Source organism: Bipolaris victoriae, assembly GCF_000527765.1.
Source record: "Bipolaris victoriae FI3 unplaced genomic scaffold scaffold_13, whole genome shotgun sequence".
NCBI lineage: Eukaryota > Fungi > Ascomycota > Dothideomycetes > Pleosporales > Pleosporaceae > Bipolaris > Bipolaris victoriae.
Window position 1 is genome coordinate 215,890 of NW_014575379.1, and position 23,543 is coordinate 239,432.

The 23,543-nt window shown below is 51.7% G+C and overlaps 8 protein-coding genes across 8 annotated transcripts; all 8 read right to left on the reverse strand.

Annotated features, from left to right (window-relative positions):
- Window positions 1–1,086: 1,086 nt before the first annotated feature.
- Window positions 1,087–3,354, reverse strand: COCVIDRAFT_23626 (hypothetical protein; the record flags this gene model as incomplete). The annotated part of the gene is made up of 2 exons (XM_014704671.1): window positions 1,087–2,751; window positions 2,803–3,354. 2 exons carry the CDS (start codon window positions 3,352–3,354, stop codon window positions 1,087–1,089), a joined length of 2,217 nt encoding a protein of 738 aa, XP_014560157.1.
- Window positions 3,355–3,908: 554 nt separating this feature from the next.
- COCVIDRAFT_23627 (hypothetical protein) lies at window positions 3,909–8,174 on the reverse strand (the record flags this gene model as incomplete). Its single annotated transcript, XM_014704672.1, has 3 exons — window positions 3,909–4,120; window positions 4,194–7,836; window positions 7,944–8,174. 3 exons carry the CDS (start codon window positions 8,172–8,174, stop codon window positions 3,909–3,911), a joined length of 4,086 nt encoding a protein of 1,361 aa, XP_014560158.1.
- A 1,438-nt stretch (window positions 8,175–9,612) lies between these two features.
- Window positions 9,613–11,499, reverse strand: COCVIDRAFT_23628 (hypothetical protein; the record flags this gene model as incomplete). Its single annotated transcript, XM_014704673.1, has 4 exons — window positions 9,613–9,867; window positions 9,919–10,076; window positions 10,128–11,396; window positions 11,457–11,499. The coding sequence occupies 4 exons, from the start codon at window positions 11,497–11,499 to the stop codon at window positions 9,613–9,615; spliced, it is 1,725 nt and encodes a 574-aa protein (XP_014560159.1).
- Window positions 11,500–12,276: 777 nt separating this feature from the next.
- COCVIDRAFT_23629 (hypothetical protein) lies at window positions 12,277–15,317 on the reverse strand (the record flags this gene model as incomplete). Its single annotated transcript, XM_014704674.1, has 5 exons — window positions 12,277–12,342; window positions 12,396–13,337; window positions 13,385–14,649; window positions 14,814–15,180; window positions 15,270–15,317. 5 exons carry the CDS (start codon window positions 15,315–15,317, stop codon window positions 12,277–12,279), a joined length of 2,688 nt encoding a protein of 895 aa, XP_014560160.1.
- Window positions 15,318–16,397: 1,080 nt separating this feature from the next.
- COCVIDRAFT_89820 (carbohydrate-binding module family 1 protein) lies at window positions 16,398–17,478 on the reverse strand (the record flags this gene model as incomplete). The annotated part of the gene is made up of 2 exons (XM_014704737.1): window positions 16,398–16,923; window positions 16,973–17,478. The coding sequence occupies 2 exons, from the start codon at window positions 17,476–17,478 to the stop codon at window positions 16,398–16,400; spliced, it is 1,032 nt and encodes a 343-aa protein (XP_014560223.1).
- A 42-nt stretch (window positions 17,479–17,520) lies between these two features.
- On the reverse strand, window positions 17,521–17,757 carry COCVIDRAFT_89870 (hypothetical protein; the record flags this gene model as incomplete). The annotated part of the gene is made up of 1 exon (XM_014704738.1): window positions 17,521–17,757. The coding sequence occupies one exon, from the start codon at window positions 17,755–17,757 to the stop codon at window positions 17,521–17,523; it is 237 nt and encodes a 78-aa protein (XP_014560224.1).
- Window positions 17,758–19,212: 1,455 nt separating this feature from the next.
- Window positions 19,213–21,951, reverse strand: COCVIDRAFT_89854 (hypothetical protein; the record flags this gene model as incomplete). Its single annotated transcript, XM_014704739.1, has 2 exons — window positions 19,213–21,724; window positions 21,779–21,951. Coding segments are annotated over 2 exons (2,685 nt in total), but the record flags the coding sequence as incomplete, so codon positions are not given.
- Window positions 21,952–22,147: 196 nt separating this feature from the next.
- Window positions 22,148–22,771, reverse strand: COCVIDRAFT_89762 (hypothetical protein; the record flags this gene model as incomplete). The annotated part of the gene is made up of 1 exon (XM_014704740.1): window positions 22,148–22,771. The coding sequence occupies one exon, from the start codon at window positions 22,769–22,771 to the stop codon at window positions 22,148–22,150; it is 624 nt and encodes a 207-aa protein (XP_014560226.1).
- Between the last annotated feature and the right edge of the window lie 772 nt (window positions 22,772–23,543).

A 23,543-nucleotide genomic window follows, 5' to 3' on the forward strand; every position in this document is an offset into this window, starting at 1 on the left:
CACCCCTCCGGTACATACCCTTACCATACAGACTTACCTTGAACAACTCACCACCACCTTGTGGGGTTCCAAGCAGCAAGGCATACACACACACACATACAGCCAGCCAAGTGCCAGCAGACACCCCCCTCCCCAAACCTACTCCTCCCACCTTTTCCTTTTACAAAACCCATGCGACAGCGCACCGCCCCTGATCCAGCCCAAACGAACTCATGTTCACCAAGCGCCTTTCCACACACACACGCAAGCGAAACTTGACTGCATTGGGAAGGTGCCTAGATAGCCAGCAACACCTACCTTTTCTCTCTTTCTCTCTCTCCCCACGCAGGCACACGCGTGCGGAACGCATGGAAGACAAGACAAGGCAAAAAAAAAAAGATAAGGCATGCGCGAGTTTAGTTGGTAAGTTTCGCTAAGAAAAAAAAAACGGTAGTGGGAGAGAGGATACGGAAGGAAGGGAAAGGGGTGGTGGTGTGGAGATTGCATGAATTCAGTGTCAGGAACGGGGGAGATGAGAGGCACACACACACACACTTGCACTCGCATTTACTCACTCACACATGACTTGAGGTACAACAAGCGGCGTTTGGGACAGTCGTAGTGGAGGGTCAAGTGCCAAAGAGGGGTGTTGCGGGGGAAGGGGGGGGGACGGCATAACGGCCTGAAGCGGGAAGGGAAGGATTGAGCAGGGCACAACAATTGTTGTTTCGGAGGTTTTTTTTTCTCTCTCTCTCTTGTTGGACACCCACCCGCCCCAATTTGACAAAGTACCGGCCACACACACACACACACACACACACACACACACACACACTAACAACACTCACATGCTTTTGCTTGGTCTCATCGTTTTCGGACGAAACAAATTCTATGTACATGGTATCCCGCCTTGTTCGTCATTTTCTTTTCCAATAGTAAATAATCCATGACAAACACCGATGTCTACGCTCCCCTCACGCTCACCTTCCCAACGGAGCATGACTACCCAAAATGAGTATTCATTCTTTATTGATGATGTATTCTTCTTTGGCATTATTTTCGGGCAGTAATACATCTATCTTCAATTTCTTAGCTTTTTACCCAAGACTACGGGCCTATCTCGTCTGCCTCCTCCTCTTTGTAGCTAATGCGAGCCGTGGCCCTGGCAGACTTGTTCCGTGTCGGCGCAGGCCGTGCGTTTCGCTTCTGCACGGCAGGAGCATCGTCCTCGTCTGTGCCTACGTCGCTAAGTGGAGGTGTGCTAAGCTCGTCTTCGTCGTCCTCGTCAGACGCTGACGGTGTTGGCGCTGATTTCGGGGCCGTCTTCTTCTTGCTAGTGGTAGCCTTTGCTACACCCCGCTTAACCTTGCTCGTGGCTTTCTTGGCCGCCGTCTTCACGGGCGTCTTGATATCTTCAGGTGGAGCAATCTCACTCGTTACAGACCCCGCGTCACCTGCCGTCTTACGCTTCTTCTTCGCGGGCGTGGCCGCGCCCTCGTCCTTCTTCTTGATGATGCGTTTTGGGGGTCTGAGCCAGTCCTCCATTCCTGGAGGCCAGTACACTCGTCCCTCTGGTCCTCCCATGCCTACCTCCTCCTCTGGAACCACTGGTGGCGGCTTGTCCTCTTCCTCAGCGTCTTCAATCTTTGCATCCAAGTCGTCAAGATCGTCCGTCTTCTTCTTTCTTCCCTTTGTCGCAGCCTTCTTCGCCTTAGGTTTCCATGGTCTATTTTCATCCTGTCGTGTGTGAGGTAGGATGTCGTTGAATGTGTCAAACCCTGGAAGTTTGAAAGTCCGCATAAGCTCAAACACTGCCTGCTCCTTGTCTTTTGCCTCGATCATCAAGTCCATGGTATCTGGACAAGGAGGCAAGGTCATGACACGTGGTGAATGCTTTCTTCGTGTAGTGCGAGTGATGGCTGCAGGCGTAGGCTCCGAGTAATGCATCTTGGGTGTGATACCTTTCCTCTGCCATGTCTTGAGTATGCGCGGGTAGAGTTCCATGATATCCTTTGTGCCCTCGCGGATCTGTGTCTCATCGAAAATGATGTTGTGATGATGGTAGTCCAGCACAAATGGAATGTTGAGCTCTTCACATAGAGGGAGCAGCTCGTGTACCGACCAGACAACGTCGTCGTTCTCAAGCACCAGTCGATTCTTGACGCTCTGAGGAAGCCTCGCATAGTTCTCCTTGAACCTCTCAATCGCAGCCGGCTTGTCGCCATAGGCTCCTCCAAGATGCAGAATCATGACTGCATCACGGTTCTGTTGTTCGGGTAGCTTCAAGAGAGAAAGCATCTCATCGTGATACTCAAGATCCCTCATAGCATTGTCGATGACCTGCTTTCGCGGTGATCCCAGCTGAGTGAACTGTCCTGGATGTGTAGTCACTCGATGGCCCAGCTCTGCAATCACTTTGCCCACTTCTTGAAGTGTCTCAGCGGCGAATGGCTCAAGCTTGTAGCCATATTCCTCGTGGCTCGCAAAGGGAAACATCTCACTGCTCAGTCGCATAAATTTGATGCCGTACTTGTCGTTCCAGCGCACCATCTTGCTCACGTCTCGCGCATTGGCAAGTCCTATCTCTTCGACATATTTCATACCGCGCTCGATATCTGCTGGCTGATCCTTATCAGGGCGGTTTTTGGTAGCATGCTCCGGCTGAGACGGGTCTTTTAGAGGATGACGATGTTCGATGATACTCGCAATACGACATGTCCTGGAGCTGAAGACAGGAGGATTCGAGCTTCGAAGGTATGTGTTGAGACAAGCCTGTATGGGAATCTGTTAGCTTATATCAATTAGTATCTGTAGAATACATACATAGCCTAACCGTCCTTTCCATGGAAGAGGAAGATATGAGGAGTTGACCGGTGGAGGTCTTGACAAAGCTTCTTTGAACTCTGCCTCGTCGCCCTCCTCACCCTCTGCGCCTTCAGCATCTTCAGGGTCACCAGGAACACCAGCATCGGTTGCAGGATCAACAACGCCATTGGACATCTTGACACTGGTATCTTCCTCTTCCTCCTCGACCTTGACCTTTTGCGCACCAGCATTCTTTCTCTTTTTATTCGTAGCAGAAGCTACAGGCGCGTCGCTGACAAGAGGCTTCAGAACGGAGTCTACCGGTGCGTCTTCATGTCCATCAGGAGATGCTCGTAACGCAGCTGCCCCATCAAGAATCTCGGGATTGACAGTAGGATCCGTCTTTTCAGCTTTAACGCCACGAGACGATTGGCGACGCGGTAGCTTCGATACATTTGGTGGCAAAGGCACTTCCGTCTTGCGAATTTGTGATATATCCATGGCTAACGCAGGACTGTCCACTGTAGACGGCGTACTCGCCACGGCGGACCTCTTCCTCTTAGGAGGCATAGTGGGAAAAGGAGAAGAAATTACGCTTGAAAGCTGTAGGTAGGGTGGCGCACAAAGTAATCGTGTAGTTCGGCATGCGACACGAAGGCTGATGCTGCGAGGAAAAGAGCGTAGCATGTGCCTGGGGTTGTTGGTGTACTTCCGTACTTTAAACAGCGAATGCGAAAAGGAAGGGGCTGAAACGAGCAATTTTGCTCTTTCAGCGCCATCATGGGCTAAACGCGTCGAGCTCGCCACGACGTCATCGAATTGATGTTCGCGTTATGACGATGGTTCGTCTTGCGGGATCGGCTTCGGGGCGATCGGCTGCGATTAGCGCGATCTCATCTGCATTCCATTTCCGTCACCCTTGCCCTGACTCCACAACATCGATAATCTGATCTCGATGCCGAGGACCCTTTACATGTGCGTGCACTTGTGCATTTGTGGCAAAATTTACGTTGTGCGAAGTATTCATCAAGACTCCATTCATGCGATTTCGCATACCATACATGATTCCTAAACACCACACATTCCAGTTTCGTAAAATAGATCCAACAACCAAAAAAAACCGACTAAATGCTGATGAAAAAGCTTTTCTCGCCCTCTTTAGGCTCCACCCACGCGCGCTTCAAAATGGGATCGGCACAGCTGATCCTAATGCGCTCAGGCGTAGCAGGAGAAGTGAGGTGTAGAACAGAAGTCTCGCCAAACTCTGCGCGAGCAGACCGGAGAGCATCGCGAATTGCAAAGAAGACACAGCTGCCCATGAAGAGCGGTGGTTCACCTGTAGTTCATTGCAGTTAGCAATCCCGTTTCTGAGGAAGCATGACTCATGGAAGAAAGAAAAGAGAACTTACCAACACCCCTACTCCTCTGGATGGTCCGGAGATTCTCCCAGTTCACATCCTTGAGTAAACTGACATTGAACTCCTGCGGAATGTCTCTGAACCCGGGGATCTTGTAGTTACCCGGTCCCTTTGTTGCAATATTGCCTGTTCCCCTCAACCACAATGACTCCTCCGTCGTAAACAACCCTTGACCCTGTACGAAAGCACCTTCAATTTGACCATAGTCAATAGCTGGGTTAATGGAGCGGCCGACATCCATCTTGATATCCGCGCGGCGGCACGTCCAGTCACCGGTCAATGTATCGATTTCGACTTCGGCAGCAGCAACACCCTGGGTAAAGTAGAAGAACATTTGTCCCTTGTTCTCGCCCCAGACGTAGCCAATGTCTGGTGTCTTGTAGAAGCCTTGAGCAGAGAGATTTACACGGTCGAAATACGCGGCGTGAGCGAGCTCCTTCATGGTCGCCTTGGGTCCTAGCTTTTCCTTGAATGGGGCCAGGCGCTCATTCAGCTGTACACACGCATTGTGGATGGCATAACCGTTCAAATCAGAGGATGCTGACGCTGCTGTAGACGAAGTGTTCGCAACAGTATTTGTGGCAGTCTCGCTGATAAACACATCTTCGAGTGGTACGCCGAGCGTCTGAGCAGCAATTTGTACCATCTTGGTGTGCAGTCCCTGTCCCATCTCCGTACCACCATGCGCAACAAGGACACTTCCGTCGTGGTAGATGTGTACAAGTGCACCGGCTTGGTTCAGGAAAAGGGCAGTGAATGATATACCAAACTTGGTCGGAACAATCGCAAGACCGCGCTTATTCCACTTGTGCGTCTTGTTCCACTCTTCGATTTCTTGACGGCGCTGTGCGTAAAGGGATTCTTCCTGCACTTGCTTGTACATCAGCGGCACATACCAATCTTTGATCTCCTGGTTGAAGTGTGTGACCATGTTCGTTTCGGGTGAGTACATGTTGATCTCTCTTAGTCGCTCGACTGGAATCTTGAGATGGTCGGCAATCTCTTCCATGTATGTCTCAGCAATGAACATGCCCTGCGGACCACCGAAGCCACGGAACGCTGTGTTAGAGACGGTGTTCGTCTTTGCGACACGGCCGCGAACGTGAATATTCGGTATCGAGTAGACACCATCGATGTGGGAAAGTGAGCGCTCAACAACTGCGCCAGAGAGATCTTGACTCCAACCGCCGTTGCAAATGACATCTGCATCCAAGGCTTGAATCTTACCGTCCTTGTTGACACCAACTTTCCACCGACCCAGGAAGGGATGGCGTTGTCCAGATGTCGCAATGTCCTCATCTCGATTAAGCATGCATCGTACAGGCTTGCGGACCTTGTTTGCTGCACAAGCTACAATACCAGCGAGCTGAATTGAGCGCGTCTCCTTGCCACCAAAACCACCACCCATGCGCTTGACACGAGTGACAATCTTGTTCGCAGCAACACCAACCACTTTGGACACGTAGGCTTGAGTCTCAGCAGGGTTTTGTGTACTGCTGAAGATTTCCATTTCGCCATCCTCAGGCTTTGGAACAGCCAGACACGCCTGAGTTTCGAGATAAAAGTGCTCTTGACCACCCATACGCGCGACGCCAGTGAAGACATGATCAGCCTCAGCAAACGCCTTCTCGGTATCACCCTTCTTGATGTGACGGAAGTGATTGAAGAAACTTTCCTGTTCAACGGCTTCCTCGATCGTGAAAATAGCTGGGAGTTCCTCGTACTCAATCTTCACTGCTCGTGCTGCTTGCTCTGCGTGCTTAGCTGTGTCGGCAACGATCATACCAATGGGCTGGCCTGCAGTGAAGACTTCATCGATCGCGAAGAATGTCTCGTCACAAGCTGGTGCTCCCCACCAATTGGCTTCAGGCGAAGCTAGGTCTCTGTGATCGACGTACGCGGCAACACCTGGCAATTCCAATGCAGCATCCGCATCTACCGACAGCAGCTTCGCATGTGCTTTGGTCGAGAGCACCAGGCATCCGTAGAGCTCGTTCCGTTGCAGAGGTATATCGTCTGTGTACTGTGCTTCACCTGTGCACTGCTTCATCGCAGCAACATGGTTCTTCGACTGACCAACCTCATTCTGAATGTACGCCTCCGCAGCCTTTTCATCCCTCTTCCCCTTGCTGATATCTCTTTCAATCTCTCCAATGGCCTGAGTGTCAATAGTGACTTCCTCAGCGTGCAGCTCAGCCAGTACCTCGTGATAGAACTTGTAGAAGAAACTGAGAGCCAAAGACTTCCTGTATGTCGCCATACCACCTGGCACACCAAATCGCAGGTCAAAATCCTGCTCAAGCTGATCCATAACCCCTTCCAAAGTCTTGAGCTCTGTGAATTTCTTGCCCTGAAGGAATTCCATTGCCTTTCGGGCATGTGTTGTCGTCGGTGCCATGCCGCCGTATACGAGATCCACGCTCTCAACCGTATGTTGTTCGTCCAAGGAGATCCTCAATGCTGCATTCACAATCGCAATATCGTCGTCTTTTCTCTTTGCCTGCTTATACGCGCGGATGTACTCGCCCTTCTCCTTTGCAATCGGAATCTTTAAGCCCGCAATAACCGCATCCGGCGGTAGGGCGGTTTGCCTGTAGCCCTTGAAGAAAGTCGACATGGGAATTTCCTTGATTTCTTTGAGGCTCCTAGCAACAAGCGTAGCATTTGTAGCAACAAAAACTGGGTTAAGATCCGAGATGGGACTCGCTGTGGCCAAATTTCCTGCTGGCGTACCCACGTTCCTGATTTGCCTTCCAGCAAAATACCGGATCTGCTTCAGGATGGTTGCAAAAGGCTGGCCCCGGGCTGGCCCATAGTGTTCAAGAGCTTCTTTGCAAATCTCTTCAAGATCCGTTAGGACAACGTTTCCGCCAATCTCGAGGTGGTCGTTGTTCAACTTGAACTGGCGCAGCTCTGGAATATCGCCGACAAATACCGACGCATTGTAGTTCATGCCCTTGAACTTGATTTCAATCTGCGTCTCTGTCGAACCACCAATGAGCTTCGCTGACGGATAGGCATCTTTGATTTCCAGGAGTTGCTGTAGGGTCGTTGGCCGGTACCATCTCTTCTTCTTATTTCCGAATGCAAGCGGCTTAAACTCGTGTTTCCATAATTGCGGGGGAAAGATCAACTCTGTGTCAGGCTTATACTCGATGAATCCAGGTGGTGTGAACCTTTTGATCGGCTGCTCTTCTCCATCTGCTCCATTTTTCTGAGAGCAACCTCCACCACCTCCTCCATTCTTCTCCATACAGCATCCACCGCCACCATTCGCTTTTGCCTTGCTACATCCAGACTGTACACTGAAGCTTTGTGCTGCGTCCAATATCGGTCGGTATCCGGTACATCTGCAAAGGTTGCCATCGAAAGCCTCCTCCACCTCGAGCTCAGTGGGTTCAACATTGTTACGAAGCAGAGCATACAGGGACATGACAATACCCGGTGTGCAGAAACCACACTGGCTGCCATTGCCCTTTGCTATCCGTTCCTGCGCTGGATGCGGTCGCTTTACATTTCCAATTCCTTCGACAGTTATTACGTGTTTGCCGTCTACGCTGACGAGGGGTGCAAGGCATGCGTTTACGGAGGCGTGATATATCTTCTTCGTGGTCGGGTTAAGCTGTGACACAACCTAGCAAACTGTCAGCTCTCTTGGTTGCTGCTAGCACTAACTTCTCAAAATCTTGAAAGATCTCTAGAGTAGGCTCTGTCCCCTCTCTTAAGACCAACAAAACATACCACTGTACATGCACCACACCCACCCTCTGCGCATCCCAATTTGGTCCCCGTCAACCCAATCCCCCTCAGATACTCCAACAGCGTGACTTCGGGGTCCGCACTGTCCAGTACGACTTTTGTTCCATTCAGGTAGAATCGAAGCGTATCATCATAGTCCGCGGTAACCTCGTTAAGCGACTTCGTCGCTTCGTTCGACACTGCAGGCTGTGGTGTAACGATTCCCGGTGCCATGGTTGCCACGCTGCACTGATGTGGCAAAGGAAGAGGGGAAGAGGGGAAGAAGAAGCGTCAAAGCGCAAGGGTAAACGGAGTAAGAGATGGGGAAAAAAAGAAAAGAAAAAATAAGAAGAATGGAGCAAGTAAACGCAAGCGTATCACAAGATCAATCGCAGGCTGGCCCAGCTAGTTACAGAAATGCCTAGGGTCTCTGTCCTGACGATGTGGGGAACGAGCGGAGAGCAAGTTGGACAATATGGTCCTGCAAGAAACAGTTACCTCGGCGGGCTATATCAAAAGCTAAAAGCAGTCAGTTGGGTAATGTAGTCCATAAATCACCTTGCAGACGCACGAATCAGCGTCGACATAATTATATCTTATCTCGGGACGCGTTCCAGCTGCAGAGGGTCCACGCAGGAGGTCGCCGATGGCCGTCGTTCGCGCCTCTGCCCCTCCATCCCTGCCCCACCCCGCGGCTCAGCGACATTGCACGTGAGCAGTGACTAGATTTAGCATTTGGCCTGTTGTGCCACTACAAGAGGCGAAGTCCGTTCATGATAATATAGACGGGATTGTCGGCGAGGACTGGTATGTCACTGGCGATATCACATTGGAAAGCATAGGAGGATACGAAGAAGAAAGATTTTTGTGGAAGAGCTAATTGCACACTGCAAGGGCTCCATTTTTGATAGTATAATACTAGTACTGTACAGGACAGAGAAACAAGAAGGGCCTATGCAGCTCAGGTATATGCACCACGTGCTCGCACGTCTCTGTTGACGGCTCAAAACGAACTCCAAAGTCACACCCAGTGATCTGCAGAGGGCGATCGAATGCAAGTCTACGTACGATGAGGTACGTGCATTAAGGCAGTAAACGCTTTTGTTGATAGGAAATCCAGGGGAATATTGCGAGATGTCCTTATAATAATGGATGGGCCGGGGGTGAGGGGCGGGCTCATGATAGACGCAATTAGACAGCAGACGTATAGGTAAACGGTGGGCTTTGCAAGATACTCTCGAAAAACCGCAACGACGCACCGTCGATCATCATGTGGAAATGATAACATGAACGCACAGCTATCGGTGTAACCCAAGGACTGGGGAGCTCGCAATAGTCATCCATACGGCAGGCATAGATCAATCGATGTTCGGCTCACGCAAAGCAGCGACGGTAATGGTGTCCCTTTGTAAGCATAGTCAAAAGCCACACCGTCGTAGACAGTATGCTCGAGGACAGCCAGTGGTTGGAGGAGCATGAAGTGCAAATGTGTCATCCGCAAGTCATGAAAACATCGGGTATGCGCAGATCAAGAAGTCGAAAAAAATAGGTCCAGAAAAATCGGGTATAGTAATCATGCCAGGCAGCAAAGACCCAAGCATTGGTCATGCAAACATGCAGGGCTCGGCGAAGTTCAGCAAGATGTGCATCGGTCACAGCGACTAGGTGGCGACTATGCGCCTGGGGGTCCTTGGGCACCTTGGCCGCCTTGTTGTTGCTGAGCAATGGATGCATACCACATTGCCAGGTAGTTCTGGTAGCCGCCATAAACGGCATACGGGTCAGCAGCAGCGCCACCTGCAGCAGGGGCAGCGGCTTGCGGGGCTTGTGCAGGCGCAGCAGCCTGTCCATATGATGGTGTCTGTTGATGTGAGTAGCCATTATCCTGGTTGCCATTATCACGTCGGCGCGAGTTGTTCTTTTCCCGCTGAGTTCAGTTAGTATCGTATAAACATGACCAAACTCGGAACAAACGTACCACTTGATCAACCTTCTCCCAAATTGCTCGCTTGGCATCATCGATGGCTTGACGTGTTCCAACGAGGCCAATCTCGCGCTCGATATCAGCGCCAGATGCTTGCGAAACGTTGATCTTGCAGCCAGTTTCGGACTGCATGGATTTGATGGTTTCACCGCCTAGGTTCCTGTTAGTATAATCATCGCATAACAGATATCAGCACATGTTACCTTTGCCAATAATCATGCCGACAGCGTCAGATGGAACATGAATGCTATCATTGATCTTGCCAGCGCCGACGCCACCAGCACCAGCGCCGTAGGGATCAAAATTGTCACGTCTGTTGTTGAAAGGTTGCTGCGACGGCGGCTGTTGGTTGCCGGTGCCTTCCATTTGCTTAGTGTCACTATCGACAATTTCCATGATGAGTTCCTTGGCATGGGCAGCAGCAGCAGGACTTCCAATGAGGTTCACAGGACGCAGACCGTTCACGCTCTTGTTTTCACCAACGATGTTGACGTGGCAGCCACTGCGTTCTTGCAGATCACGAATAGTCTCACCACCGCGGCCGATGATGAGACCAACGGTTCGATCGGGCACCATAATCTGCGACGACTGTTCGCCTTCTCTAAGAGCCGGTTGTTGCTGGCCGACCGTCTTTGCGGTAGGCCTAGCATTGCGGCCAGTCTCACGAGCAGGATTTCCACCATTCTCTTCGATGATACGGTTGATCTCGCGCTTGGCACTGATACGAGCACCAGGACTGCCAGTTATACGGCATTCGCGCTGAGGTCCAGATTCGGGGCCGTTGATGAATTGAATACGTGTCTGGGATTCTTGTTCAATGCGGCGGAGACTCTCACCTTGACGTCCAATGACAAGACCAACCAACGAAGAGTCAATGAGAATCACCTCAGAGTTATCATTGGCAGGGGGCGAACGAGCCTGCCCGTATTGCTGGGCGGGAGAGAAGGTGTCACGTCTAGGGGGCGAGCGATCACGTTCACGACCATAGCCGCCTCGGCGCTCATCACGACGCTCATCGCGGTATGGATTGTAGCTTTCACGCACGGGTTCTCGGCGCGCTGGAGAGCGCGAACGCGACCGAGAACGTCTGTAGGGCTGACGCCCACTGAGGCGCGGGTCTTCTTGGTAAGCTGGAGGCGTGTAAGTTTGCGCTGGGACACCATAACCAGACCAAGGTTCAGCAATACCTGGGCGCGCTGCTTCATGGGCAAGGCCTTTCTGGGCTGCAAAACCGCGCGCCTTTGCCAGCGCATCCTGGATGCTTACAGACCCAGAGCTCACGGGCTTGATAGCACTAAGGTCAAGACTGCCAGAGTGTGTGGGTTGTGGGAAGCTGTAGCCCGGCATGGCTGGCGGGGTGGCAGTAGGCATTGCGCCAGGGAAGCCTGGTGGCAGGGCTTGCGGAGGGGGATGCTGTGCAGGCGGAGCCTGTTGGGGTGTCTGGGATGGTGTGGTCGACGGTCGGCCGGCGGCTGGGTGAAAAGTCAGTATATGCGCGGGCTGCGGCAACTCCAGTTTGCGAGCCAACGTACCAAGAGCCGCCAGGATGGCGTTGAGATCTGGAGGAGCGGCCATGGCAGGCTGCGCGTTACCAGAAGATTAGTAGTAAGGTCAGAGAAGATGCAGGGACAGGAAAAACAAGATGTGGAATGGCGAAGGCAAGAAATACAGCAGCTGAGTTGGTCGCGCCGTGGCTGTCTGTCCAGGTAGCAGGAATCTTTGCGGCGAGAGAGAAGAGGAGTCGGGCGCGGCCTTAGTACGCGCTAGTGCCAAATTAGCCGAACCAAGTTTCTAGCCCTTTGGCGACCGCAGGTGAAGGCACAGTGGGAGAGCCAACCACGTGCTCTTTTATTCTATCATTCACAGTCGCTGCATATTACTTATATCTTGCATTGTTATTTTATAGTATGTTTTCGTTGCATTGATGATTCCTAGTCAACACATGCGCCAGGCCATAGGACGCTACAAGCAAATACTTCAGTAATACCGCAAAGAACGCCGTGCGTCTGCAGAGATAGACGTATTATGCCACCAGTTCACTTTGTAGCAACTCCCAAACCCCTGTTCCTATACTCATGCAAGCTATCCAACTCCCTCCATGCTCGAACTGCAGGCACTGCCTTCCTTTATGTAACAGGGGTGCGGGCGATGCGGACCACCTGTCTGTTGAGAATCCAACATCGCCCACACAAGATGAACATCATACGAAACCCTGCCAACCCTATGTGACATGCAGGGCAAACGTGTTTATATAGACATTAGAAACGAATCAAGGGGCGATCGACGCGGTGAAATAGATCTGGTGCCCAACAGCTGGCCTCGGATGCATACGTGGAGCCCAAAATTCAGGGCTCACTTCTTCATCATCTGTGAGATGTTGTTCCACTTTTGTTTGAGTGCCTCGTGTTCTTCGTTAATCTAAACGCTTCGTTAGCTGTGTCTCCGACTCAACCTAGCTGCAGTAGCCTTACCGTAGCCCATTGCATCTTGACATCGACCAGTTCCTTCTCCATCTCGGCCATTGCATCTTCCAGATTACGGTTCTCGTTGTGAACAACAATGTTCTTTTGCATCACAGTCTCCATCTCGTGCTTCAGTCGTGCTTCGACCTCTGCAGGCTGTGTGTCGACAATCTTCTGGAGCTCTTGCACCTTTGTCTTCAGTGTCTCGTTCTCTTCTTCCAAGTTCTCGTTCTCCACCTTGGTTTTGATGAGCTCAGAGGCAACCTGAACGTGCTCCATGTCCGATTGTTCGGCTCGGTGTTCCAATGACCGCACCTTTTGCTCCAAAGAAGCAACCTTTTCTTTGAGCCCTACGAGCTCAGTCTCACGGTCCTTTTCTATCCGTCGTTGCTCCTTCCATTCAGCAGTGTACTGCTTCAGTGTCTCGGGTGCAATCTTTACAGCGACAGCATCTTTTACAAGTGTGTCAGCGCGGTAAATCTCCTTGTCGATACCTGCTGTGGAACCAAAGAAGCCGTTCTCAAGAATTGAGTTCGCAGAAGGGGCTTTGTCAATGTATACGTCAAACAGTCGCTCTTTCAGGAAGGTTGTGAGTGTTGCCATATCCTTCATGCCTAGTAGTGTTTCGGCGTTCTTCTGCATCAGGACGATGCCAAACTTCAGGATGGCCAACTCGAGACCTTCGCTGAGGATCAGGTCGTAAATACGTAGGACTAGCTGTAGCGGGAAACGGTATGCGAACAGCGTAAGGAACCATTGCGTGGCATAGAGCTGAGGCTTTACATCCCGACGGCGCAAATGGCAGTAGAGAGCAGGTTCAAAGTCTTCCAGGAGGCGTTCAAACTGGTAGAGATGCAAGTGGAGTCCAGGCATGTCATGTACAAATAGGTCCCGGAGGCCATATTTGTTCATCAACGTTACGAAAAGGCTGAAAGCCTCTTCTTCAGGCATCTTGTAAAGTCAGTAATGTAACAAGGGAAACATGAATTGGGACCTACGTTGAATAGTAGAGGCATGGCGATAAAGTTCATGCCCTGGGCGTAGCCAACGGCATCGTCGTACAAAGCGTAAGCCTTGCAAATACCGAAAAGGCCATCCTGTAAACCAGCCGCCATGACGTACTTTGAGTAGCTTGTACGCGCACCCAAGTCACGTTTGATAACCTTTTCCAGTTTCGAGATGGCGGCAGCGCTTTGCTTCTTTTCAGCAGCCACTCTTGCCTGTACCTTGATGGGGTCTTCGGAGTTATCTGCGGTGAGTGGCGGCGAGGCCGGCGCTACGTTTGTGCTCCCAGTCGTAGTGGGTGGGCTCGAGTAGTCTGAGTGAACTGACGAGGAGGAGGAAGCAACTGACTCCTTCCCATTCCCGTTTGTCTGTCCACCGGTAAGATTGGGTGTGCTAAGGCTCATGTGTTCCTTATCAGTACCACGGGCTACGAGTTCCCGATACGTGACCTCGAGCTCCTCGTTCTTGCTTTGCGCCATCACCTGCCAAATAACACCTCGGATGACTTGGGGAATTCCATTTGCAATGGCATGATTGAGTTCCTCTGCGCTGGTGCGGGCGATGGCAGCTGGTCCTTCATTGACCACAGACTGCCAGAGATCCCAATCTACAGGCTCAGCTGCATCTCCCGCTGGGCCAGCAGCAAATCCGGATGCAGTTCCAGGGGCCAGCTTTGGATTGATAGTAGGTTGTCTTGTAAGTGATGGTGGACTTCCTGGCTCGTCTTCGGGAACGATGGGTGGACTGATGAGACCAACACTAGTCGGCCTGGTTACCACAGCAGTTGGGTTGCCGTTCAGGCTGGTTTCGTCACCCATCGTTATGCCGGCTTCCTCCCTCATGCGCAAAAACTTGAAACGGTCTCGAAGATTTCCTTGGCTCGTTCGGTTGTTCGAACCAGTCTCGCCCTCACCTTCGGTCCTGCTCGACGAGAGGTCAGGATTGCTACCGATGGTCGCAATGGAAGCCCCTGTGTTTCTGCGTTCCGTCATTGTTGTGGATGCTGGCGGAGACTCAGATTTCTTGCTGGTGCTATTTCTTGACAGCCACGCGAAAGGACCGGTAAGTTTTCTGGACGTAGTTGGTGGCTTTTCTGGCGCGGTTGAAGCGGTTGGAGCGGCTGGCGCGGCTGGCGGAGCGGGGGGTGGAGGAAATTTGACAGGAGACATTCTTCCGGAGAGGCCTTGGATCGAAGCCGTAGAGTCTTGGGAGTCTCGCAGTGGTGCTTTTGGCACAGAGCCTGGAGCTTTTGTACCGTCTGCAGTGGGTCAGTCTCAGAATTGGGAAGCATGTACTGGGACACGTGGGGAGGCCACAAGTTGGCAGGTGCTGTCAGGAGGTGTGGATGCTCCTGGAATTGAAATGCAGGCATTCCAATCTTTATATGGTGTTGTTTGTCTCAAACGGAGAGGAAATACGCACCACCATCCAAAGACACATCGTCCATGTCCGACGTTACCGACACTCTGTTGGGTAGGGGCGGCTTTTTGACAGGTGCATCGTTGATGGGCTTTTCCGGTTCTTCAGCTTCGCTGCCTGTGCCGGACTCGTCTGTTTCGTCGCTTTCGTCACTTCCATCACTTTCATCCTCCTCTTCGCTCTCATCGCTGTCGTCTTTGCTATCTTTCGGGGCTGCTGCTGGTGCTGCACGTGCAGTCGGATCCGTCTTGACTTCTTGTACGGTCGATGAGGGGGTCTCTTTTTGAAGTAATGAGCGCGAGCGTGACTGTGATTTTCCAGAGGGCGAGTCTGGGCGAGGTGAAGTTTCCGATGCGTCCTCGAAACTGTCCTGTTGCGGCATGACGGTTAGCAAGCTTGCACGCTGAAGGCTTTGCTAAATAAAACAAAGACATGGTGGGAGAAATATGCAGTGCGTACCGCGTCCTTGTCGGAACTGTGTGAGCTTGTCGGCCTGTTGTCGGCCATGTTTAGTATGTTTGTGAGGGCGGGCGGTGTGGGTTGTTGGGTGGTGCCGAACAGCAACTTGAAGGGCAAGTGCAGTCGATGCAGGACAACTCTTTAGTTTTTGTTTGGGTGAGGGGTATAGAATAAGGATTAAGGGCTAGTTATTTTTGGTGGTTTTCAACGAAGAAGTCGAGGGGTTCGGGGGTGGTGTGAATGGTTATTGTGAAGATGGGGGGGTACGTGGGTAGTGAACGGACAATAGTGGAGCAACCCCGGCGGCGGCGACGGCGGCCTAGAAGGCCAGGGCTTTGCGAAAGCCACGAAAAGGAGCAACCACTGAAAGTTGTTTTTCGACGACTCGGCGCCGCATCAAGACTGTTCGTCTCGAGTCTGTGTGGTTGTGGGAATTTTGCTGACAGGTGCGGCTTTCGTCTGCATATGCAATGCGCCCCTCAAGCCAGCTGTTCAGACGGCAGCCAGGGTGGTACAACTGCGGTTAACCTGAAACAAAGCCATCGGCTGGCCTCCCGCTGTGTCTGCGAATCGAGGCTGACCAGGCGTTGACGCACGCCACGGGTACACGACGCGCTACCGATAAAACGCTATCATACATGTGTATTTGACAGCCGTTAGTACTTTGCTGTGTAGACGTGGCTTTTGCTTTTACAAGTACGAGCACATACACATACACATGTACATACATGCATTGACGATTAGACTAGTACAGCAAGTAAGTATGCGTACAACGCCTCGCTCCTTCCTGTTGAGCAAGCGGCCACGCGGTGCGCCTTCCTTTTGTGGTTCAGGGGACCACCTCAGCATCAGAGGCTACCAGGACATTGCTTTTTCTCCCTTTCAACCTTATGCCACGACCGCCTCCTTATTTCCCATCCTCCAGCTTCAAACTCTAGCCAACCTGGCTATTTCTGTTGCACAACGGGGCCGCATCAATTTGTCACTCGGAACGCATATGAATTCAATAATGTCAAAAGTAAAATTGTAGATCAACATCTACGTAAGTGTATATGTACAAGAACACCAACAATTCTTTTTCACCACCACCTTGCGTCTCCTCATGCGCATTGAGCCATCCCAATTCCTCTAGTTGATGCACTGCGAGTAGAAGTCGTTCTGCTTGACGCACTTGGCAGGGGCCTCGCATTCAGTGGGACCATTGTAGTTGACACCGCCGCACTGGTAGTAGAGCTTAGCAGTTCCTACGGAGCCAGTGGGGACGGCACCGGCGGGAGCTGTAATGCCAGCAGGTGGGCTGGGGAGGGTGGCAAATGTGCTGGGGACAGCCGGAGCCGATGGAAGAGTATCATTGCCAGAAGGGACGCTGGGTGCGAGAGTAGGGGCAGCAGTCTCGTCGGCAATCGAAGAGGGAGCAGGCTCAGTTGAGTTGGAGGCGGGAGTATCAACGGGAGCAGCGCCACCAGCACCACCGCAAGTAGCAACCGCACCACCGGGAGCCTTGTAGTTGGTAGCAACGTATCCGTTATAGTAGTTGGGGATGTAGATGTCGGCATCGTCAGCCTTGTAGGCGCCGGGAAGCGAGATGGTAGGTGTGCATGAGCCCTTGCTGCCAGTGCCCTTGATCTTCAGTTGCATGCAGCCAATATAGAATCTTTGTCACGTTAGCTTATACATGATAAGTGAGAAGAAGATCAACTTACTGCGCGCCACCCTTTGTCTGAGAAGAGTGGAGTGCCAGCATCTCTGAACGGAGTAGGTACTCGCCGCTGGCAAGGCCAGTGGGAAGAGGGAATTCATGCGTCATGTTGGCTGCTTGCATGATCTCAGAAGCCCACTTTCCATCGACAAAGTCCATCTCGTCAATCTTGAACCATCCAGCACCGATACCAGTGGCTTGCGAAGCATCATCGACGGGACCATAAAGCATGTGCGTGATCGGTCCCGGGTGTCCAGAGTTATCCCACTGGACCTTGATCTTGTCACCCTCGTTGGCCTCGATTGTCTTGACGCCGGATGGGACCTTGGAGCCGCCAACGTTGCAGGCCATGTCGTTGCTCGTCAAATCAACTACGGGGCTGTTGGAGGGTGGCATCCGGATGCCGACCTGGTATCCGGGCGTGACATCGTTGACCCAAAGTTGGTGGAGGTTCTGGTGAGCCGAGACGGCGGAAAGAAGAGCGCTCGTGAAGACGGCCTTGGTGAACATGGTGACGTGTGTTGGATAAGTGTTATGTACAGTTTTTGGATTTCAAATGTGTGATGGTGATGCCTGATCACAAAGATGGAATGTAAGGTAAAGAATGAATGTGGTAGAAAGGAACTTAGTGAATGTGTTCAAAGAAAGGACTGGCCCGTTGGAATGATGGAAAAGATCGATGAGGGACGACTGTCCAGCGCTTTTATGTATGTCCAAACGCTGATCCTTTACTTCAATTACGCGCCTGCACAGGATAGTATATCTCCGAAGACTACGGCGAGCCGCCATGGATCCTTCGCGGCAACAGTTCGCGCTATCCCGGCCACTGGGTGCGGGAACGACATTGCTTTGACAGAAACGAAGTCACGGCACGCCAGCGGCTTGTCTAGAATAAGCAATGAATTTACTCCATGTGGTAAAGTTGTAGTGCGCCATTATGCAACACGTACTATCCGAGATTGAATGTTCATGATAGTGGAGAAGCGAGTGTTTCCAAGTCTGCCAGAACGGGCTAGCCGACCTGTTTCGTGCTTGTTTCAAAACGAAAGCTCCTGTAGCGACTCGCCATCAATATGCAGAATCTGGCTCGACAGCCGCTCCACGTCCAATTTATTCTAGAAACTGGGACTGAACGGAAGAAATAGACAGCGAATTCCCGCCAAGGGCATCGGAAATGAAAGAAAGGTCTGGTAACGGGGATTGAAGATAATAGAATAAAAAGATAGAAGTGCATGACTCCAATGTCATTGTCGCCCATTACTCTCTTCAGTGGAATAGCATATTTTACTTTTTGGATCCTTTGATGAGGCCGCAGTCCATGACGCGTCGTGCTGGCGCCTATAGTGGGGCAGTTTCGAACAAAAATGTCTTGCTCAAGGTATCCCTCTCATGATTGTGACGAAGCCTGTAGGCGCCGAGGCAACAGTTCTCCCCACATCTGACGATATCCTGCAAAGCTCATTACCTACATCAGGTAATCCATCGTTCCCACTACTAGGCAAAGGATTTGTTGGACTTGGCGTCTGGGCAATAGATGCTGTGGTGCTTGTCAGGGCGGCAAAGAGTATTGTGGATACTGACACCTTCCCCTGCACTAATTCTCCATGAATATAAACAGTGATCTCCTGTGCGGCAAAGCTCGATGGGACTGGTCGGACAATTGATAGGAACCGTGCGCCAAATAGCATGGATGTGTACCACATGGTAGTGAGGAAGAAGATTACAAAGAGTACCCAAGGAATCGAAACACGTTTTGCGGGTATGCGGCTGCGTTGTGGAGGAAGTGCCGCTGGAAATGCCGGTGGAGTTGAGTTTTGCAAATTGCGGATGATTGGGATTCGAGTACTAAGTATCCCGCCTCGGGCAGCCTCGGACGCGCCAAAGGCTTAACGTATGTTTCCAAAAGTCCGTCAAGCTACCTGGAAGTCGTACAAAAATACTGTAAGAGACTTGGTGGTATTCTATCAGTACAGATGCTAGGCCTTTGTCCCGCGAGCGTAGCTTAGACAGAGTCACCTAGCTAGCGGCTAGTAGTAGTAAGGCTAGTACTAAGCATAACTCGCTCGTTATCTAGTTTGGTCCAACGTGATCGAATGCATGCTTAGACACCGCACTGGAATCCACGCACGCCTGTTTTTAAGAGTGAATGATGAGTAGTAGAGGTAGGAGGTTACATGTACTCCTGTAGCAATATTGAAATTAGCTTAGAGTAATTGACACATATAATTGCAGAATCTGACATCTCTACCCCACAGACTTTGAGCTTCTAATGCCTATCTTTGCTAGCCCTCGTACCAGCTTTGACTGCTTGCCTGCGTATGCACGTGCGCTGCTATCCGGAGTTATGGGAGGGACAGCAAGCTGGTGCTGCTTGTGAGATGCAAGCGCGTCAGCGTAATGCTGGTGACACGCATGCGTGGTTGAGTGAGCCTTCCCAAGCGTAGCTTCGTACCCAGTGCATGCTCTCTTGTATAGAGCAAGGGCTTCGTTGTAGCAACGCTGATGTGTAAGAAGATTGGCAAGGCAGTATACGCTCGTCAGCGTGGATAGGTGCTCATGCCCGAGGACCTTCTCTCTCCGCGCCAGCGTCTGTCGATTTATCGCCTCTGCCTCTGCATACTTGCTCTGCCTAGCTAGTAGTAGTACTAAGCTTTGCATACTCATTAGCGTGTCTGGATGCTCATGCCCAAGCACCTTTTCCCTCCGCGCCAGCGTCTGTCGATTCATCACCTCTGCCTCCTCGTACTTGCCCTGCCTATCTAGTACTCCTACTAGGTTGCCCATAGTTATTATCGTGTATGGATGCTCATGTCCAAGCACCTTCTCCTTCCGCGCCAGCGCCTGTCGATTCATCGCCTCTGCCTCCTCGTACTTGCCCTGCCTATCTAGTACGTGTGCTAAGCTTTGCATATTCATCAGCGTTGCTGGATGCTCATGCCCCATCAGCTTCTCTCTCCGCGCCAGCGCCTGTCGGTTTATCACCTCTGCCTCCTCGTACTTGCCCTGGCTGCTCAGCACGTTTGCTAAGGTTTGCATGCTTACTAACGTGTATGGATGCTCATGCCCAAGCACCTTCTCCATTAACGCCAGCGCCTGCTGGTCTATCGTCTCTGCCTCCTTGTACCTCCCCAGGTTGTCTAGTACGTGTGCCAAGTTGTGCATACTCATTAGCGTTTCTGGATGCTCACGCCCGAATACCTCCTCGCTCCGCGCCAGCGTCTGTTGATATATCACCTCTGCCTCCTCGTACCTGTCCAGGTTTTCTAGTGCGTGTGCCAAGTTGCTCATGCATGATAGCGTGTCTGGATGCTCCACCTTCTCCATTAACGCCAGCGTCTGCCTATGCATCACCTCTGCCTCTTTATACTTGCCCTGGCTAGCTTGCACTGTCGCCAAGTTGTTCATGCTCGACAGCGTGTGTCGATGTCCATACCCGAACATCTTTTCCATCCGGGCTAGCGTCTGCCTAAGTATCGCCTCTGCCTCTTTGTGCTTACCTCCAAGCAGTCTAGCTAGTCCCACCATCCCCATGCTCTCTACCGTTCTCACATCTTCTTCCCCAAGCTCTTCACTCCTAACCGACATCGACATCGTCGCCATCTCCTCTGCCTCACCTGCTCTCCCCCGTCGCAACGCGTACCATGCCGCCCTATATAGCAACAACGCCCACTCCTTTCGTGACTCTTTACTCTCAGGCCTCTGTGCTAGTGCCGCTCGTGCGTGTGGAAATAGCGCTTGGCACTTCTCCCAGTTTTCGTACTCTCCAGTCGGCAGCGCTGCACACAGGCTAGAGATAAATTGCTCCCTCCACTTGGCCAACTGCCCTTCGTTTTCGAGCCATGTGCGCGTCGCTAGCTGCACTAGGCTATGCATCTCAAATGTGTCTGCATCTCTAGTCACCGTGATAAGCGAGTAGTCTCGCAGGACTAGCACGTCTTCTTCAAATCCGTCGTCTGCTATGCTGCTCTGTTGGTGGAGTAGAGCTTCCTGGATCCCCTGTCGGTCAAAGAAGCTCATCAGCGACAGCAGGCCTGCTGCTGACTGTCTTGTGCTCTGTATGTGTTCGAATGAGATCTGCCACGTTACTAAGACAGAGTTGCTGGCTGCTTTATCTCGGCGAAGGTGATCCGCCTCCCGGTTTAGCAGACTCGTCTTTCTGCGATCGCTCTGCCGGTACTCCTCGAGGTACTGCCGCACTGAGCACCGTGGTGCTCGCTCTCGAATATATGCTGCAGCCTGCACGAGAGCAAGCGGCATACGATCGAGCATTATAGCTAGCGTAGCGATATTTTCGTCTTTATCGTCTATGTCCCTTAGCTTTTTACGGAGCAGAGCATATGCAGCTGCATCGTGCATTGGCTCGATTAGTATAATGTCACTGTCCTCCACAATCTGCTTCGCTGCGTGCTTTGTCCGACTCGTCACAAGGACGGTGCCGTGCCTGCTGAAAGGCAGATACCTCGATAGATGCTGCTGGAGACCACTGCTGCCCTCTGTCGGAGAGACTGTAGCAGCATCATCTGCATTGTCGAGTACTAATAGCCACCGTCCGTTCTTCGCATCGCGCAGCCAGTCGTACACTAGCTTAAACACGTCTGCTTGCGGGTCCTTGCGGCCGCGAGCCCTGACCTGGTCGGCGATCTCCCGGAAGCTCTGCTCGAGTCGCCCGGTGTTGCTCGCATGCGCCCAGAACACCCACGTGTCCAGCGACTGTTCGGCGGTGCGGTAGCAGTGCTCGATGGCTAGCTGCGACTTCCTGTGTCGTATATTAGGTACGAGCACCAACCTAATGTTCCTTCCCTGGGCTTACCCCACGCCGCCGAGGCCCACCAGCGCTACCCGCGATGCTGGCGCTGCGCATCGTTTGCTAATCTGATCAAGCAGCGTTCCGCGGTCGACGAAGTCTGGGTCGCGTGGAAACGGGACGCTGACCGACGGTTCAGGCGCTGTCTCGGGTCGTTCTAGCGTCGCGCTGTCGTCAGCGGCTAACAAACAAGCGCACGTACTTCAATAGCATTCAAGGCCGAGTTTACCTGGTGGTAGATAAGTGTAATTATATGCTAACACCAGCATGGTCAGTACAGATTCATCCAAGTCGACTTAGGCACGCTGTGAACGGATGCTAGTGAAGAAGAAATTGCCTCGATTGAGAAATCGGTGTGACCACACGAGGGCGAAATTACGTACTAGAAGGGCCCTCATTGTATACTCTAGGATTGTTGACCTGCCGATTGTTGCTTCCACCAACTACATAATTCGTAGGGCTGCCGCCTTCATTGGCAATGATATTGCCCGCTCCAGTATGTGTATACTTGCCGTCCTCATTCGCTAGTGCTTCCGTAACTTGCTCCAGTGCGTCCAGCTTGTCGCCAATAACATAGATCTCCTTCTGTTCCAACAGTCTCAAGTTGTCTTGAATGGTCACCAGAAGCCTCTGTGCCTGGCTATCTCGGCCGAAGAAGACAGTCTTTGTGCCTCTCCAGACGCGCTTGGTACGATTCTCCCCGTCTTTTGGGCACGCTTTCCTGAATATGTCTCTTAGTTCAGCTAAAGCCTCCTTGCACTGTTTCAAAATCGGCTGTGCGCTCTTGCTAGCATCCTCTGTGATTCTCCCTTCATCGCAGCTCTCCTGCGCACTTTCCAACAGTTCTTGGATTGCTGGCAGCTTTTCGAGCAGGTCTCGAAGCTTTGGTGGTAATCCTTGAGCATCGTGAACGGCACGCCCAATTTCGATGATCGTAGTAGCGATGCCGATGCAGGCGTCGATCAACTGGATGGCAGTAATGGCTTCGGCACCGGACATTTCGAATCATCCGTACGTACACAATTTGGGTGTGTTGGGTAGGTATGGGCGCGTATCACGGGGGCAGGAAGGTATTCTAGCAATGCAGACAGGCAGGCGAGCAAGCCGCTTATAAAACGGATCGACGAGGTCCTCGCAGGGCTAGGACTAACATGGTCGCTTGTGCACGCATTGGAGGAGCTGCATGTTCATATCTTAGGCTAGGCTGAGAACTGATGGAGGTGGAGTCGCGGCTGATAGAGCGGACAGGGTCTCGCGTCCCCGGGGTTTCACCTTTTAGGCAGGCAAAGGTTACTGGGCACCCCCATACGAGTTATTTGGCACCCCTATAAGTTGCCCCCCCCCCTGCCTAGCGTTCACTCTTACGAAATTTATATTATTTCATATTAGTAAGAGAAAAAAAGAGAGAAGAAAGAGAGGATACAGCTCTCTCTACTTCCCTCCTACCTCCTCTTCTATCTCTTCTTTCCTCTTCTTTCATCTCTTTCTTTTCCTGTTCTTCTCTCTCTCCTTCTTCTTCTTTTTATCTCTTTTTACTTAAGTCTTATCTCTTAAACAAAAGTAAAAAGAGAAGTAAAAGGAGATAGAGAAAGAGAGAGGTGGAGAGGTTAAAAAGGGAGAAAGGGGCCTGAATTACAGCACTAGATAGAATAATACAGTTAGCGCTATACCAATGTAAATCCCTGTCTTGTGAGGGTGCCAAATAATTCGTATGGGGGTGCCCAGTAACCTTTGCCGTTCTATCCAGCTACTAGCCAAAGATGGGATGGTT